This window comes from Apteryx mantelli, chromosome 9 (genome assembly GCF_036417845.1).
Source record: "Apteryx mantelli isolate bAptMan1 chromosome 9, bAptMan1.hap1, whole genome shotgun sequence".
Lineage (NCBI taxonomy): Eukaryota > Metazoa > Chordata > Aves > Apterygiformes > Apterygidae > Apteryx > Apteryx mantelli.
Genome location: NC_089986.1, coordinates 14,101,136 through 14,117,020, shown reverse-complemented (window position 1 = coordinate 14,117,020; position 15,885 = coordinate 14,101,136). Strand labels below are relative to the sequence as shown.

Sequence of the window (15,885 nt, the reverse complement as noted above, 5' to 3'; positions counted from 1 at the left end):
GGCTGAAAAACATACCCACAGAGAAAGAAGTCAACCTCTTCAGCCCTTAAGAGAGGTATGGCAAAGGGAGCCTGTAAAACTGATTTGTCAGTGAAGCCGGCACACTAAGGGGGTTCTGAATAAAGATTAAATGTATTAATTTGTTACAGAAACTCAATTGTGAGGCAATCAGTCCATGTGTTTTGTTTTTCTGAAGCTTTAATCTTTATGGAATTAACAATGAAGCCTCCTCTAAAGCTTTTCCTAGGGGTCTCACCACCTCTTTGTGGGTGTCATTTTTGTAAAGATTTTAGTAAGAAATCTAAAATTGCGCAGACAAGTTTTGTAGGAGTCCCCTTTACTTATATGCCAACAAAAACTCACCAAAGACCGGCCAGAAAAAGTGACTAAGAATGAATAACGTGAGTGGTTTGCAGCAGAAGAGACAGGAAACAAGGAACTCATCATAAAACCAGTCACCGCCTCGCTGATTAATGAACAGATGTCATTTAGTGCTCAGCCGCCTGATGAACGTCTCACGGGAATACTTTTTCTCTCCCACCCATTGAGGTGCTGACACCAAAAAGCAAACGGTGCGGGCAGGCTGCCCTGCCGACAGCTTCCCAGGCATCCTCTGGGCTCCGCACCAATGTTTCTGCTCTCCATCCCTTTGCTCTCGAGGGCGGTAACCCCCAGGAATCCTTTTCAGACCCACATTTTCAGAGTGGCCGAAGAAACCTCAGCACACATTCGAAGGCAACCCTGCGCTCGCTCTGTTCACACTGCAAGGAGGTCAGGAGCAAGTCAGCTCCCGGGCAAAGGTGCGCAGCCACAGTTCTTGTGGTTGAGCTAATAAGCCCCGACAAGAGGCAGGGTGTGTTCACTCAGGCTCTGCACCACAGCTAACGTAGCAACACTTGTATACCATAGCACTCTATCTACATAAACAGGAAGAGAGGCTTTCCTTCATGCTGTAGCCTTCAAACGGCCTCTGCATCAGCAGTTTTCCTACCTGATGGGCCTGACCCTGGTAAAGCTCTAGAACTGAAGCAGGGGAGCGACGACCCAGCTGGGACTCGGGCAGTTTCCAACTTTAGCCAAGAGATTTTTTGCCTTGCTAAAAAATTGGTTTGTAAAATATTTTAGCATCCTGACAACAGGTCAAAAGAAGAGGCCTGAAAGTTAAGCCTTCCGCTATCGGACACACAGTAGGTGGCAATCCCCAGACATCTCCTAGCATTTCACACCGGGGGTCCAAGTGCTTTACGACAAGGGATCATGCACAGCGACACCATCCTGACTCTAAGGGTGGGCGTGTGGAAAGGAGGAGGGAGAAATGGAGGCAGAGGGAACGACTTGCACAATGTTACCCCAGATTACATCTAAACCACAGGGCAGGAGCAGCTCTGAGGCTGGGCTTGGAGCCAAATCCACTTCTCATCTCTGCTGCTCACTACCGGAGCATCTCCGGGCAACATAGCTTCTCCTCCCCAGAGGGAAGCTGGTGCGCCCCAGACTTGAGGGCATACAACAGTGTGCATGGGTAGGAGAGGTGGCCCCAAGTCCTGCCCCCAAAACCCCTATTTGAGCCTAGCCTGTGCAACACTTCAAATTGACATCAGGCTCTTCCCTAGAGGGATCCCAACATTTCATGGGCACAGGGGAATCTGAGAATGGAGAAGACAACCCTGCCAGAGTCCAAGGCCAGGTCCCTGCTCACCAGGCTGCATTTAGAGTAATTTTAGTGGTTAATTTGTATCAACAGATCATGAAGAACTCCTTTTTAATCAGACAAGCAAGTCTTTTGCTCTCTTTAAAAAAAGAAATCACAGAATACATTTGATAAAATAAGGAAAAAATAGCAGTGCATCCTCAGAACAGGGCTAAGTTTAGCTCTGATGTTTAAAATGTTATCCGTAGCACCTGGAAATGTACTGTCTGCACCAATACAAAGATGCTACTTCTCCATGCAGGTCTATTTATAAGAGGATAAACTCTCATTTGGGTAGCTATCCTATTGTGTTTACAAATCTGACACACCTGTACATGGCAAAATCTCATGAAAAGATTTCCATTGCATAAAAGTTCATGCTCTTCCTATACAGGAGCCATCCCTACCTGGGACACTTTTTTTTTTTTTTTTTTTTAAAAAAAAAAAGGGTAGGACATTTCTTCATAGTGTATGGTCTGCCAACAACCAGAGCTGATCCCTTGGTGTACATAACACTACCAATGCCACACACACAAAAACGAGGCTTGCTTCAGCACACCGCTGAAAGTAGGCTATTAGTCACTCAAGTAATTTTTGTACAAAGTTTTGGGGGGTTTGTTTGTTTGAAATAGCTTCAAACGAGGTTAAATTGACACAGTTCAAGTAAGCAAAAAGTTATACAATCCAACGACACAGGGGAATTGGCAACGCTTTAGGAAACTCTCCTTGCTCAGGAATGGGCTGCCTCCCTTCTGGCCCAGCTTGCTGTGACCTTTGGAAACTTATGGAGGCAACACTTCGGATGCCTCATGTGAGACATGCAGGGCCTCTTTGCAATTTGCATGCTTAGCACTTACGAAATCCATGAGAGCTCAGAAGCTTTTAGAAACCAGCCTAGAGGCAGTCCCTATGCTGAACACTACAAAACCCCCCAAAGTATATTAAAAAAAAAAAAAAAAAACAAAAACACCCTACTGCTTTGGAAATTGCTTTTGGACTTCTGGCGTCTTGGTTTCCCTTTCTTTAAAATGGCGACTACGTTCCTGATTTGCCTACCAAGCAAAGGTGTTTGCCGATTAGGGAAATCATGTTTGTGCAGCACATTAAATCTTCAAAGTACTACATTAATCCTACATGTTGTTCTTAGTAGAAGCCAATTTTTAACTAAGAGGAGGGAAAAGAAGAAAAGGCAATTTAAATAGTGACCCTCCCCTACTTTAAGATGTTCACTCATTTCACAACATCAACTATTCTTATCTGTAAATGTTTTTTTAACCCTTCCTTCTCATAGTTCTCAAAAACCACAAGTCTCATTCAGCTTTTATTTGAAAAATGGCTTCTTTCCAGGCTGTGGCTGTTTCTTGTAAAGTTAATTCCTTTGGTAATACCGCTGGAGGCACACTGGTATGTTTGGTGTGTGTGTGCATGTATACGTATATATTTTGCCCTTTTTCACACGGTGTTGTTTATATCTGTGTAGTGAAAGATACCTAATCCAGGATTAGGATTCTCTTTATTTCTTTCTTATGAAAGTAGGTGGGGCTTCTTTATGTAAGCTGAGTTGATGAAAATTATGTTTAACTAACACTTTTTCTCTCCAGATAGAGAAAAAAAATTCTCATTAACAGAATAATAATTCTCATTACCAAAAAATGGTTCTCGCACTTAATTCTCTCAGAATTTTTTCTTCAAAAAATAACAAAACCTTAGACAACTTGTGCCAGCTCGGGGGGGGGGGCTGATGCCAGTACGGCACAACCCATCCCCATGACTACTTTCTCCATCCTACTATGTCCATCCCTCATTTCCCAGTATTTTGCATTTGCAGACCCTGAGATGCCTGTAACAATCTCCAACTGGTCTCCTGTTATATTGGGAGAGGATCGGCACAAGCATAGTGACCAAGATACTAAATCCTACTTGAAAGGAAAGGACGTTCACATCAATTTACATCTGACCACACCATCAGTCACATCCAAATGACTCTGTAGAGAAGAGCCCCCCCCCCCCCCCCCCCCCGCTTCCATCCCCCCAACAACTGTTGTCTCCCGGCCCCCACAACCTTACAGGGAGGTCAAAATCCTGCGTTAGGCTCCTGAAGTTAGATGCATAAAGATGCATAAAGTCAACGCGCTGTTTGAACAGCAGAGTACATGGCACTGTGAGTCTGGAGACCAAATTTTCTGTTCCCAGTGCCAGCACATTATCACTATGAATTATCGGAAAGTAAATAACTTTCCTTCTCATCCTTCCTGGGTTTCATAAGCTATACCTCTATAACCTGGTTTTATGCCACAACACAGTTCTGTCATCACTGAGGGCACTATTCTAGAGCATGGAACAAAACTTATCACTACAATGACAGCAGTTCAGATAGGGCAACTACACTGCCTAGATAGGATTTACAAAGCAAGCAAACAAACAACAACAACAACAAAAAAGCAAAGAGGAAAATATAGCTAAAAAGAGGAAAAGGCCAGCTCATCTCAAGAAGTTTTTTTGGGGAGCTATGGCACAGATCTGTATAGCTGCTTCTAAGGAGTAACAGAAAAAGATAACTGCTAATACAAACAAAATATACATGACAATGAGATTAGGGAAAAAAGCACAATTACATTTTAATGGGAACCTAATGCACTCAGATCTCCTTCTACCCAAGCATAAAAAACAAAATAGAATTCACCAGGCCCCTCCTGAACTGGTTCTCACAGGTGAACTGGTTCTTCCCAGCTTCGCTAGCTTGAAAACATTTCCCTGCCGTGAGAAAGGCACCTCCTTCAAAGACAACAAGCCTGGCTCCTCTCTTTCCAGGTAGCTGACCTAGGACAAGTTGCATATGTCTCAAGGAAATCCACAGCCTTAATATTAGGGCCTAGACTATCACAGAGAGGGAAATACACTTGACGAACTCTTCAGCCAGGAAAGTGCGATCACAGCCTCTTGATGCGTGAGAACTGTCATTACAATCAAAACGCGTCCTGTCTTCCTGCTTGCTCTGGGCAGGCAAGAGGAGCATACGAGAAACGGCCTCTTTAGGAAGTCATAAGCAGGAGAGTGCTCAAACAGGCAGGTACGGCTGCAAAAAGCTTGAGGAAGCTCATTCTTACCACTTCTCACCCAGGACAAATGCCCAAAAATGGAAGTGCTCCCACCCTGCTCAGAGCAGCAACAAGCCAAGCACTTAGCTCACGCTGTTGCATCAGTTCTCTCGTAGCCTACAGCTTGTGCAGGCAAAGGCTGCAACCCCACTTCCTCCTCTGCTGCCTTCTCCTGCCAGTTTGCTCTTCTCCCTCAGGATTATTTCCCTTCCTAGCTCTTGCTATAATATGTGAAGTTTGCACAAGTAAAGTTCACTTTGCTGAGCCGTCAGCTGGGCTGAAGAGAGAACCCATGTTTAAAGCCACGAAAGGATTAGCAAAGCATCTGGATGATGACAGAGTCCAGTGCTCCTAGGGAGGTCTGCAAACCTTTGGCACTAATGAGTCTCTCTCTTACATGGACCTTTGCAGCTGCCCTGTGCAAAGGGCTAAAGCCTACTTTGTTGCTGTCTAGGTGCCTCCAAGAAGAGGGAAATTCAAAGTCCTGAAACAAGATCACTTCCATTCCCCTTTTCCTGGCAGCCTTAAAATTAATATTCCAAGGAAAAGTTAAAAGCCCTAATTGAATTAACCAGAATACAACCAGATTGTGCGAGTGCTGCATAGCTGAGGAAAAACAAAGCTAAGATTTCTCACGAACACTTAGTGATGCCCGACATCTAAATTCGGTGGGAAAGAGCCACTGGCCTTTCCAAAAAAAAAACAAAAAAACCTCACATATGATGTAGACAGATGATCAGCAACAGACTTCTCCTCCTTGAAGGGTAATACTGGACATTACCACTGTTATCAGAACAATGGGCTATTTGTACAGATCTGATTATTTGATTTAACAGAACACTGTGAACACATAATTAAAGACTGCCGAGTTAAGGCGATGCATGCATCTAATTGCCGTCTCACTGCTTCACTTATGCCTGTGTGCAGTCCTCAAAATCATTTTATACAGAGGAAAAACAAAACACTTCCCGATTTTACCAGGTGGTTCAGGACACTGAATGCATCTAAAACAGAAATTGAATGAATCAATTTGAAATAAAGAGACTGAGATAATCCAACCAAGACATTTGTATTCTTGATCATGGAAACCTGTTATTGCTAGCGTGGACTAATTTAGTTGCATTCCTTTTGCCTTCATTAAAATGCAGTCTTTCCAAATCCACTCCCCCCAGCCAGCACAATCCATTTATTTGCTTTTTTGCATGTTGTACAGACAGTTATCTGGCTTTGCTAGCAAAGAGAAAATCTGGAATCTAAATGGTTTCACATAGCTTTAGATACAGCTGAGTTTATGGAGAATACGAGAGGCATCAGTGTGCCTTCTTGTAGGATGGATTCCAGTTTTGCAGAGCTCTGTTTCATAACTGAGCACTGTGAGGACCAACCCTAACCTTGTTCAGCTCCAACCTACTGCAGGGCATGAGAATGAACTGCTAAACTCAGGTATTGCCAACACTGGAATTATGCAAGTCTTGCAGGGCTGGGTGTCTTTCTCCAACAGAATTCAGGATTTGCAAATAAACTTCAGTTTTCATTTAAAAGCTTAAAGCTATTTCTGCCCTCTTTTTCCTTAGCCCTCACAACTACCAAGAAAAGCTTTAAAAGAGTTATTAGATGCACCCTAAAGGCTCAAAAACCTGGGGGAGAATAAGAAGAACCTGTTTGTCTTTTAAAGAGTCTCATGACTTATAAGGTGGTATCTTGCTTATGGGGATGGGTGGATCCGATTCATTTTTTGATAGCTCCAGTTTGGCAGTAATGTTAACTTTTACTTACCTTGACATACAACTTAAAAAAAAAAAAAGTCTACTGCAATCATGCTCTTCCCTATGTAACAGGTTCTGCTAGTGAAAGGTGATTGCCAAATCTTTTTTTAGGGGAAAAAAGGCCGTGCATTTATTTACTTATTTAGACTTAGAGTGGGTGGGGAGATCTGCACACAACTTACTTCTGCAAAGAAAGTCTCAGGTGGAACACTTTTGAAATGGCTTGTTTTCTACTGCTGCAAAAATGGAAGGAGATTGCAAGCCAAGGTATATGGGAATTCTCACAGAGGAAATATCCCACAATAAATGACACTTGATTCAGGATACACTGTTACTTCACCCAATTCATATGGCTTCTCACTCAACCTTAATGACCTACTCTCTATCTCATCATTACAGGATGATAGCTACTTCTTCCTTCACAGCTTGGTTTTCAAGGTTTTATTGTAACATGAGCTCCTTGTCCCAGTATGCATGTGAGAAACTTTTTCAATTTAAACTGTTAAGGCTTTTGTTTTCAAACACCTCAGTAGAGTTTCAATTGTTAAAGATTTTCATTCTGAAAAGACTGATTAACCTGCTTATATTCTTACTTATATTCTCAGGTCATTAATTAAAAAAATAATCAAGGATGCTTTTAAAGTCCTCTGCAATCCAATCTCAATTTGTCATCATTAATTACTTCAACATTGCATACAAATGAAGAGCTAACCTGATTAGACAGCATGTTTTACTGGAATTCCTACTTAGGGTCATGAAGGACTTAAGAGAGAAAATTTGCAACATTTTCAAAGTGAATTGCTCATACATACGAAATCACCCTCTCACCTAGCAGTAACCACTGTTTCTCTCTGCAATTTTTGGCCAGTTTTCCTTTAATTAGGAGCCCATCACAAACCTGAACAGGGAGGCAACTGTCCCAATGTTACACTCGCATCCCTCCTGACTTACTGCATGCAGATATTGCTGATCAGGCAGTAGCTGCCCTCCAAAGAGGGCCCACTGACCCAGGAAAATAGCCTTCCCCATAGAAAGAGTCCAGAGAGCTTGGAAACCGCCCCCCCCCCCCCCCACACACTTCAGGAAAAAGATGATTTCAAGGCTGTTTTCAGAGACAGCTACTCAGCTACTACTCCCCTGCCCCCCATCTCCACAAAAAGTAACCTGAGGGGGTCTACCTAGGACTTCAGATTTCTCCCTCCAAAGCATGCAAATCGGGAGCTACATGCACAAAGTGAACAAGAAGTCTGAAGCATCTCACAGCTCTATAATCCCCCTTCAGAGAAGCTGCTGTTCTTTCAGGAGAAATAACTGAGTCTTCTCACCAAGCCCACAGCCTTCACTCCCATGACCTAATCTGCCATGACTCAGCCTCAAACAAGCTCAGAGGAGGCTACACAGCTAAGCGCCCCATCAGCCAGGATGCCAGATCCACCACCAGCCACCACCAAGCTGTCCCAACAGTGCAAGGTGGGTCAGCCTAGCTAATTCACTCCCAAACGGGGGAAAGTGTTATACAATGAGCTTCCTTACTTAATACTGTTGCCCTGGGGAACAGCTAGAGGAAAGAAAAGAACTAAGAAACAAGGCTTTCAAGTTTTGGACTCTTAATAAGGGTGGGGCCATCTAGTAATTAAACTTTTAATAGGTCACTGCAGTGGAAGAAACCCTTCCAGTTGGGTAGGTTCCTAATCCATCATAAAAAAAAAAAAAGATGACAGGCATTAATCAAAGCATATGAAGTCACATTTGGGGGGGGGGGGGAGGGAGAATGAGCAACCCAAAGAACTTGCTCTTGCTGAGACAATGGGGCAATCACTCCTTCTTTCATCATTTTGCACATTTCCACATTTCTCAGAATGGCAGCGGGAAAGAGCCTTCACGTCCTTCTCCACCCACCCCACTGATAAAGCTGTCGAACACATATTACCAACTGCTCAAGAGCCCATGTGAAATGAGTTGGTGGATTAATTAGCAGAAGGGCAGAGCTCTGAAGATGGAAAGATGCTCTGGTGCGAAATGCATATTGATTGAAGGTCCCCAGCAAGCACTGCCAGGCTGTCATCAACCACGATGAACACGCTGCGCACCACCGGCTCCTGCGCAAGGAGCCGAATCTGGGTCACTCAGCTCTGTGCAGCGTGGGGACACCTGGACCAGCCAGGACTGTGCTTGCCCCTCAACGACCAGAGCGCTCTTTGGGAGGCAGATCCCCCACTAAAATGCACTGACTCATCCCTAGACAGGCTGCCACAGTAACACAGAAGACATCTCCATCTCTCTGTAGCATGGTCCATGTCAGGGCAAGATAACATGAGGGCAAGCTAAATGTGCTTTTCCCCCAGCTGCACACAGTTGGTGACTGCAAAATGCCAGCCCACAGGGCCAGGGAGATGCTTGCAGCTTTAAGCTTGCAGGTACCTCCCTCCTCCTCAGCTCTAGTGGAAAAAGCCATTAAATACATTCAACACTCATTTCAAAAGACCACTTTTTGTAGCTGAAAGGACAGCATCAAACACCCTGGTTCCCTACAACTGCCTTGTGCAATTCCTTATAACATACATATCAAAAGAGAACATCTTTTTATATCTCCTTTAAAGGACTCTCCAGTGCACTCTGCAAAATCTAAGGGCAGCATTTTCCTGCTCTGAGAAATGGAAAGTAAAACTGACCAACTATTTTCTTAAAGGGAAGTGAAAATACATACTATACATGATGTAGGTAGAGAAACCTGGACATGAAAACAAGTGTGAATTACAAGACATTGTTCCCAATACAAAAAAAAAAAAAAAAAAAGGAAAAGATGCATTTCCACATCATTTAAAAAAATCATTCACCCTCTTATGTATGAGCAAATGGAAAATTTGTTCTTGAATGGACATAATACATTTTAACTCTAGGAAAAAAAAATCCACACAATTTTCTTAAGACTCCTGCTACCAGTTTTTGACAAAGTTTGCTTTTAAGAGATAAATAATGCAAACTTAATGATTTACTGTCATGTGCCATCTCTTTCCATCTAGCCAATAAAAAGGATCACACAGGTTCCACTGTTTCACTGTCATGTAGTGGCTTAAAGTTTTATAGTTAGTTGCAATTCCTGCTAGACTGTATTTAAATTAGAGATCAAAATTTTTCCTTAGATTTAGAAGAGAAAAACAAAAAACACAAACAAACTCTCACTATTTTAATGCACTTAGCTTTTGGTAAAGCGTATCTGTTCTGCAAAAACAGAATCGGTGCTTTTATTCAGGTAGCATGAGTTCTAAAGAAGGAAACAGTGGGAAGCAGTGGGATAATTGTGATACCCATTAAAAAACATCACAAGAAAGTTTTGACTGAGGGAAAATAAAACAACAGTTCATAATATGGTGATGCTGCAACTTGAGCTTATGCTTTAAGAGTCAGTACATATATCAAAAAAAAAAAAATCTGTTTCTTCCACAGGGGATTTAATTAAACAAGTAAACCAGACTTATCAGGCACAGCAGCGGTTACTGATAATGCCTAATTTAGGCACCTAACTCTCTAGTGTTATATGAAGGTCTAACATTCAAAACTTAACTAATTCCCCTTATTGACTATACAGGGAAATTGTCTATAGGGAGATGATTCACAGCACCTACTCCGAGTGCCTCAAGCAGATGAGAGTAAATACTGAACATCAATATTCTCCACTCCAAACATCTCTAATCTACAGCCCTAAAACACTACAGGGTGTACGGTTCCTGTAGCCCAGGATACAGAACTACTAACTCCTACAGCTTGAACAATCAAGTCATCTCCACCAAAGATCAAGAGCTCGCCTTCAAGTTTCAAACTTTCTACTTTTTTTTGATAAGAAACGGACTACACTGACAACTAGACCAATGCCTTAATAAAAATAAAAAATAAAAAAAGAGAGAGAGAGAGAGAGAGAGAGAGAGAGAGAGAGGGAGGGAGGGAGGGAGGGAGAGAACACACATCTGAGTACCCCAGGACTGACCAGAGCTGGCGACACTGGGGCTCCCCACCAGCTGCCAGAGGGGCAGGACACGGAGAGAGAGGAAGCCTCGCTCCATGGGTCAGCACAGGGAGCGCCACTGCCGCTCCACACCTCTGTCCTGCTGGCACAGCTCTTTGCGCCAACTCTGACTCAAACCTGCGTGTTTAAGCCAAGGGAAGCGTCAAATCTGTTCTTATTCCTCCTCAATGTTTTACTCCAGCACATCTGCTAGTCACGAATGGAGAGCCACTGTTTCATCATAAGTGAGCTTTAGTTGACTGTCTTTTTGCAGGACACTTCATTCACCTGGGATTTAGTGAAATTGAGGGTTAAATTCCCACCACACCCTCCTAAAGCAGCCAAGATAAATTTCTCCCTCCTGCACATAACATGTAATGCACTAAAGAGGACACAGGCCACTCTGTTCTTGCACAAGCCTGAATGATATATCACATTTAGTGTCACTACTGGCCTCGGGACTGAAGCCAGAGAAACAGCAAGGCTACGCTGCATCCTTACCGTCCACGTTGCTGACTTTGCTGTGCTGGACTGTTGAAATGATACATCGAAGCTGTGAGGTCCTGGGTAGTCTGTGTTGGAAGGGATGGCTGGGGAGGGCGAGAGGGCATCAAAAGTGGAGCTGGGCTGGGCATAAGGCGAGGGCGCCGTGACGCTGTTCTGCGCGTGCTCCGTGTTGTAGGGGCTGGTGGAGGAAGAGCCATTCTGAATCTGCTGGTCCATGCTGTTCAGGAGCCCCAGGTTCGTGTACTGCGGCTAGAGGCAGAGAGATGCACAAAAGCGTTACAAAAGCACCTTTAGCACCGGCTGGCTTGCCGCACCGCAACACAGCCTTCGCCATGTGGGGTTTACAGTATGCTCCCAGCACCACCCTACATGTTTCATTCAAAGAATCAGGAGAATTGCAAAGAATATACCCCATTTTTTAGTTCTGTTTCTATCGCCTATATAAAGCTTCTCACAGTCACGTAGTAGGTCAGCAGTCAAGATGGGAAAAGAGCTTGTATCTAATGAGGGTGATTAGCAGGGCAGCAAATCACCACGAGAAGACAGGCAGCCTATGTGTCTAGCAACACTCTCAGACCCAGACCTTTTTGGAGGGATTGCTATAACCTAATTAAAAATAAAATAAATGGTTCATTACAGGGCAACTGGCTCTAAATTGTATAAGGTTACGCAGTCTCTGACAGCCTTGAGCTCTATCCAGAGACCATTCCTCCTCTTGCAGATCCAACCCTGCTACCCACATTGATATTTAGAAGCTCTTACTCAGCTAGTACCTGCACTGAAGTCACCAACTGAAGTATCAGTCACTGGGAGAAGAGGTTTATAGCCCTTAACCAGGTCTGTACACTGCACTCAATTCCCAGTGACTAGCTACAGACAGTCATAGAGGAATTAAAGGAGGCCTCATCAAGCTGAGGACAAGTTCACACCATAGAAGGCCTTTCCACATACATAAGTAGCAGCAGTTGCACAGTGTTTAGCATTTAAATGAGCAGTCAAGGTTGTGCCCCAAAAGAAGCCTCCAGGTACAAGTGACACATGAAACGATTGAAGGCATCAAAAAAGAAGGCTAGAGAATGAAGTACATAAAGGCAAAGGTTAGATCAGGGAGAAGTTAGCAGAAAATCACATGCACGAGCCTTTAAATTCTATGTGAAGTCCTGGTCCCCCATCTCAAAGAGATGAGAGGGAAACAAAGTTCAGAGAAACGCAACAAGAATGACCAAAAACCAGTTGATGCCTTCCAGTCCTGCAATGCTTAAGTAGACTAGGACTCTCTAGCCTGTAAAAGAGACAATGAGGAGAAAGGGGGAATGCATTATAAGTGCATAAATTCTTAAGTGATATGAAAGAACAGATAGGAAATGATTATTCATGCTCTCTTAATACAAGAATTAGGGAACAACAAAACATCACTAGCACGATGTTGGTTTAAAGACACGCACACATGCATGATGTTTTTCACATGGCCCATAGTTAAATATGGGATTTTCTGCCACGCAATACTGTGGATACAAAAAGCCTATACATGTTTAAAAAAAGCACTGGACAAGTTCATGGGAGAAAAGTCCATCAAGGCAACAACTCCAAATTTAAGACTGTGTTTTAAAACCACAAATAGTTGGAAGCTGGGAAAGTATTCTAGGGAAACAGGCTTACACAATCACCATGTTCTTGTATTCCTCCGATGAACCCAACACTGGCCACCACCAGAGACAAGACCATGGGTAAGCAGCACACTTGGTTTGGCCAGGCGCACAGACTCTCACCCTGTGCTTATCTGAAGAAGGGCACTGTTTGTGCCCAGTTTATAGAGGGCAACATCCAAAAGGCTTTTTGGTACCTGCCCAAAGCACCTCTGGGATTTCCCAAGGAATGTGCAAGGACGAACACGCCTAGCTTTACAATTAGACAGCAGATGACATGGCAGAAATGACACTGGCTCTTTCCCTTATTCAGAGATCTAAGCATCTCATTCACCTCCAAGCACTACCATGTCCAACCCACCCAGAGCCATCCAGCTCACGTATCTGACGGTGCTTGAGCCAGTCTGCTCCCTACTTTCTTCTACTTTCCAGCTGTCACCTCTTTTCCAGAGAATAGCTCCAGGACAATCCTACATTATATACCAGAGGCCAAAAGCTCCCTGGGTCAGAGTACCAACAGAAAGACCATAATTAAAAGCTTTCCCAGTGCTGGGAATCCCAACAGCCCTACTGAAGCTTCAAGTACCACTTCATCATTCTGCACAAGACCCAAAAAAGAATCACAAAGCCCCTGTCTGCCGAGTTCCCCGGGGCTTCAGACAGGCCATTTAAACACCCACTTTCTCCAGCCATTTCATCCATATAGGAAAATGGCCTGGTTCCTTTCCAAGGGTAAGGCATCGTCCCTATACCCAAACACTTTGCGCTCCCAGCTGTCCTTCTAGAAGAGAAGGGGGTAGAGAAAACCAAGCCACCGAGTAGAGCTCTTCCTCATATCTCTCTCTCATCTGCACTGGAAGAGGCTGACATTTTACAGGATTTTTAATTAAAAGCCCAAGGTAAGCCCAGTACTTCTGGGACTTCAGTGAGGCACACACAATCTTCCGGGAGCAGTAAGTCGGGGCAGGGTGTTGCTCGGAGCTGCACTGCAGAGGAGAGGGCCTGGTGGGTAACAAGCTGGAGGACTCCATCTTGGGAGCTGGAATGGCCTTCAGGAGGACACTCCGGGCAGAGGGAAAGGAGAACTGGATCTCTCCCTTGCTCTGCAAGTGACACACACGCCCTTGGGCAAGCCACCTCGCCGCCCTTCGCCTCCCCCTCCACCCTTGGCCTACTTGAGGCTGTAAGGTCTTCAGGGCAAGGATTGCTCCTCACTATGTAAAAAGCACTTCACTTAATGGGCCTCCGTTTTGGATGAGGCCTTCAGGCGTTAGAGTAATAAAAGCAATTACGTATTGAGTTCTAATCCTGGATGAACCAGCGACTCTCCGTGTCGCCTCAGGTTAGTCATTTACCCTCCCTGCCTCAGTTTCCCCATTTACAGCAGTGGGGGAGCGCTCACCTGTCTAACAGGGGTGCTGTGGGATTCAGCAAGTGCCCATAACCGCACTGTGACTTGAACATACCCTGGGCTGCTAGAAGTTTGCTAAACAGTTGTCACGGGGGAGACCAATCCAGACTAGGTGTTTTTTTCCAAGAGGAGAACAAAGCTTTGACAATGCAGATGACAGTTATGTCTCCTCTCCTGCAGGCTGTTCTGCAAACCAAGACTTATTTAATGGACTTTTGGTACGTGTTTTTCCTTGATGCTAATTCTATATGGTGGGTGCTAGAAGGTGAACATAAATGGCTAGGAACGTTCTTTTTGCTGATTAATAATTTTGTATTTAATGAAAAGAAACCAAACAAAAAGCCACACACACATGCCTTCTCTAAAACATAAACAATCAAAAGCAACAAAAAAAGATTTTTGGATCATTTAATCAAAATTAGTCCCACACCCCCTGACCCTAATGAGACCTAAAGGCTTCTTAAAGTCTGCAGAAGTATTACTCAGTTGTTTCATTTCTCATGGAGATTAGCATCAGACACACTCCCTAATCAGCAGAATGATGAAAAGACGATGATGATGAAAACAGTCTCCTAAAACAGCTCAGGCCGACAGACAGCAAAACAACAACTGTGTTTTAGCTTCCACTTAAAGATTATTCCTTCTAATCCCAGGCTGTTTAAGATTATGGAGAAAGATGACCAAACAAGCAGGCAGCGTTAACAAGACAGCGCAGCCTGGAAATGCTGAAGATGCTGCTGGGAAGTCAATTAAAAAAAAAAAAGTACCCTATTAAAATTTAAGATATCCTTAAGGGAATCAAGGATCCTTTTCATTCCATTCAGTCCAGGGACCATCTGTCTAAATGTTAACAGTAGAATACCCATTCCATTGCATTTATACATTCGCATTCCATAGCTGAATGCCATGTCCCCATTTGCTCTTTAAATAACTATTAATCTCCTTGCACTTATCCCAGTGCTGACACAAGCAGCTGTTTGACTCCCCTCCTCTCCCTCCACATCCCACCAGCCTCCAACCTTTCACCTTTCCTGGCCCCTTTCTCCCTGCCCCGGGCAGGTGCTCTGACCCGGTGTCAAAGCCAGTCGCTACGCTTGTACGCTTGTATGTAACACACACACACACACACACACACACACACACGCACGACTGTGCTCATCCTCTGAATCAGCTCGCAGCTACGCCTCAAGGCAGGCAGCTTGAAGAGCTGTTTGTGCTCAAGGGGTCAACATCTGAATTGCTCGCAAGCCCTTTGGTGGGAATCAGATAAGGCTTTCGGAGGCACACGCCTTCTGACAACACGGCAATTAGAGGGGCAGCAGGCCCGCAGAAGGCGGCACGCTGGAATTCAGCGCGCGCGCAGCAGAACTCCTGCGCCCCAGCCACGCTGCGGACCGCGAGCTGGGGCGAGAACAAAGAGATCAAGGGCCTTGTGCAAGGCTGCAAGACATCGCCCTGAAGGAGGGGTTTGCAGGGTGCGTTTGCACACGCACGTGTGCGTGCGCACACACACACGCAGAGCCTCCTCACCATTTGCAGAAAGCAAGATGACAACATTTAAGCGGGTACCTAATTCTTGCCAGTTGGGTAGCTCAGAGTTTAGCACATGCTTGTGTTTTGCTGTGGGGTTGTTTTGAACAACTGCAGGCTCTTATTCCTGGCAGAATAAGAATGCTGTTTAGTGAAAAGAAGAAAAAGCATGCAAGGAAGAAATAACAGGTTATCTAATTTTCAGTACCTTTGTTCTCAATTTCCGTCCTCCCC

At 44.4% G+C, this 15,885-nt stretch overlaps 1 protein-coding gene across 1 annotated transcript in view; it reads right to left on the bottom strand.

Annotated features, from left to right (window-relative positions):
* Window positions 1-15,885, bottom strand: part of TP63 (tumor protein p63) — a 111,123-nt gene that overhangs the window by 40,614 nt on the left and 54,624 nt on the right. Inside the window, exon 4 of the mRNA XM_013959222.2 lies at window positions 11,059-11,313. Within this exon, the coding sequence (XP_013814676.1) occupies window positions 11,059-11,313 (255 nt within the window). The remainder of the gene's footprint in view (window positions 1-11,058; window positions 11,314-15,885) is intronic.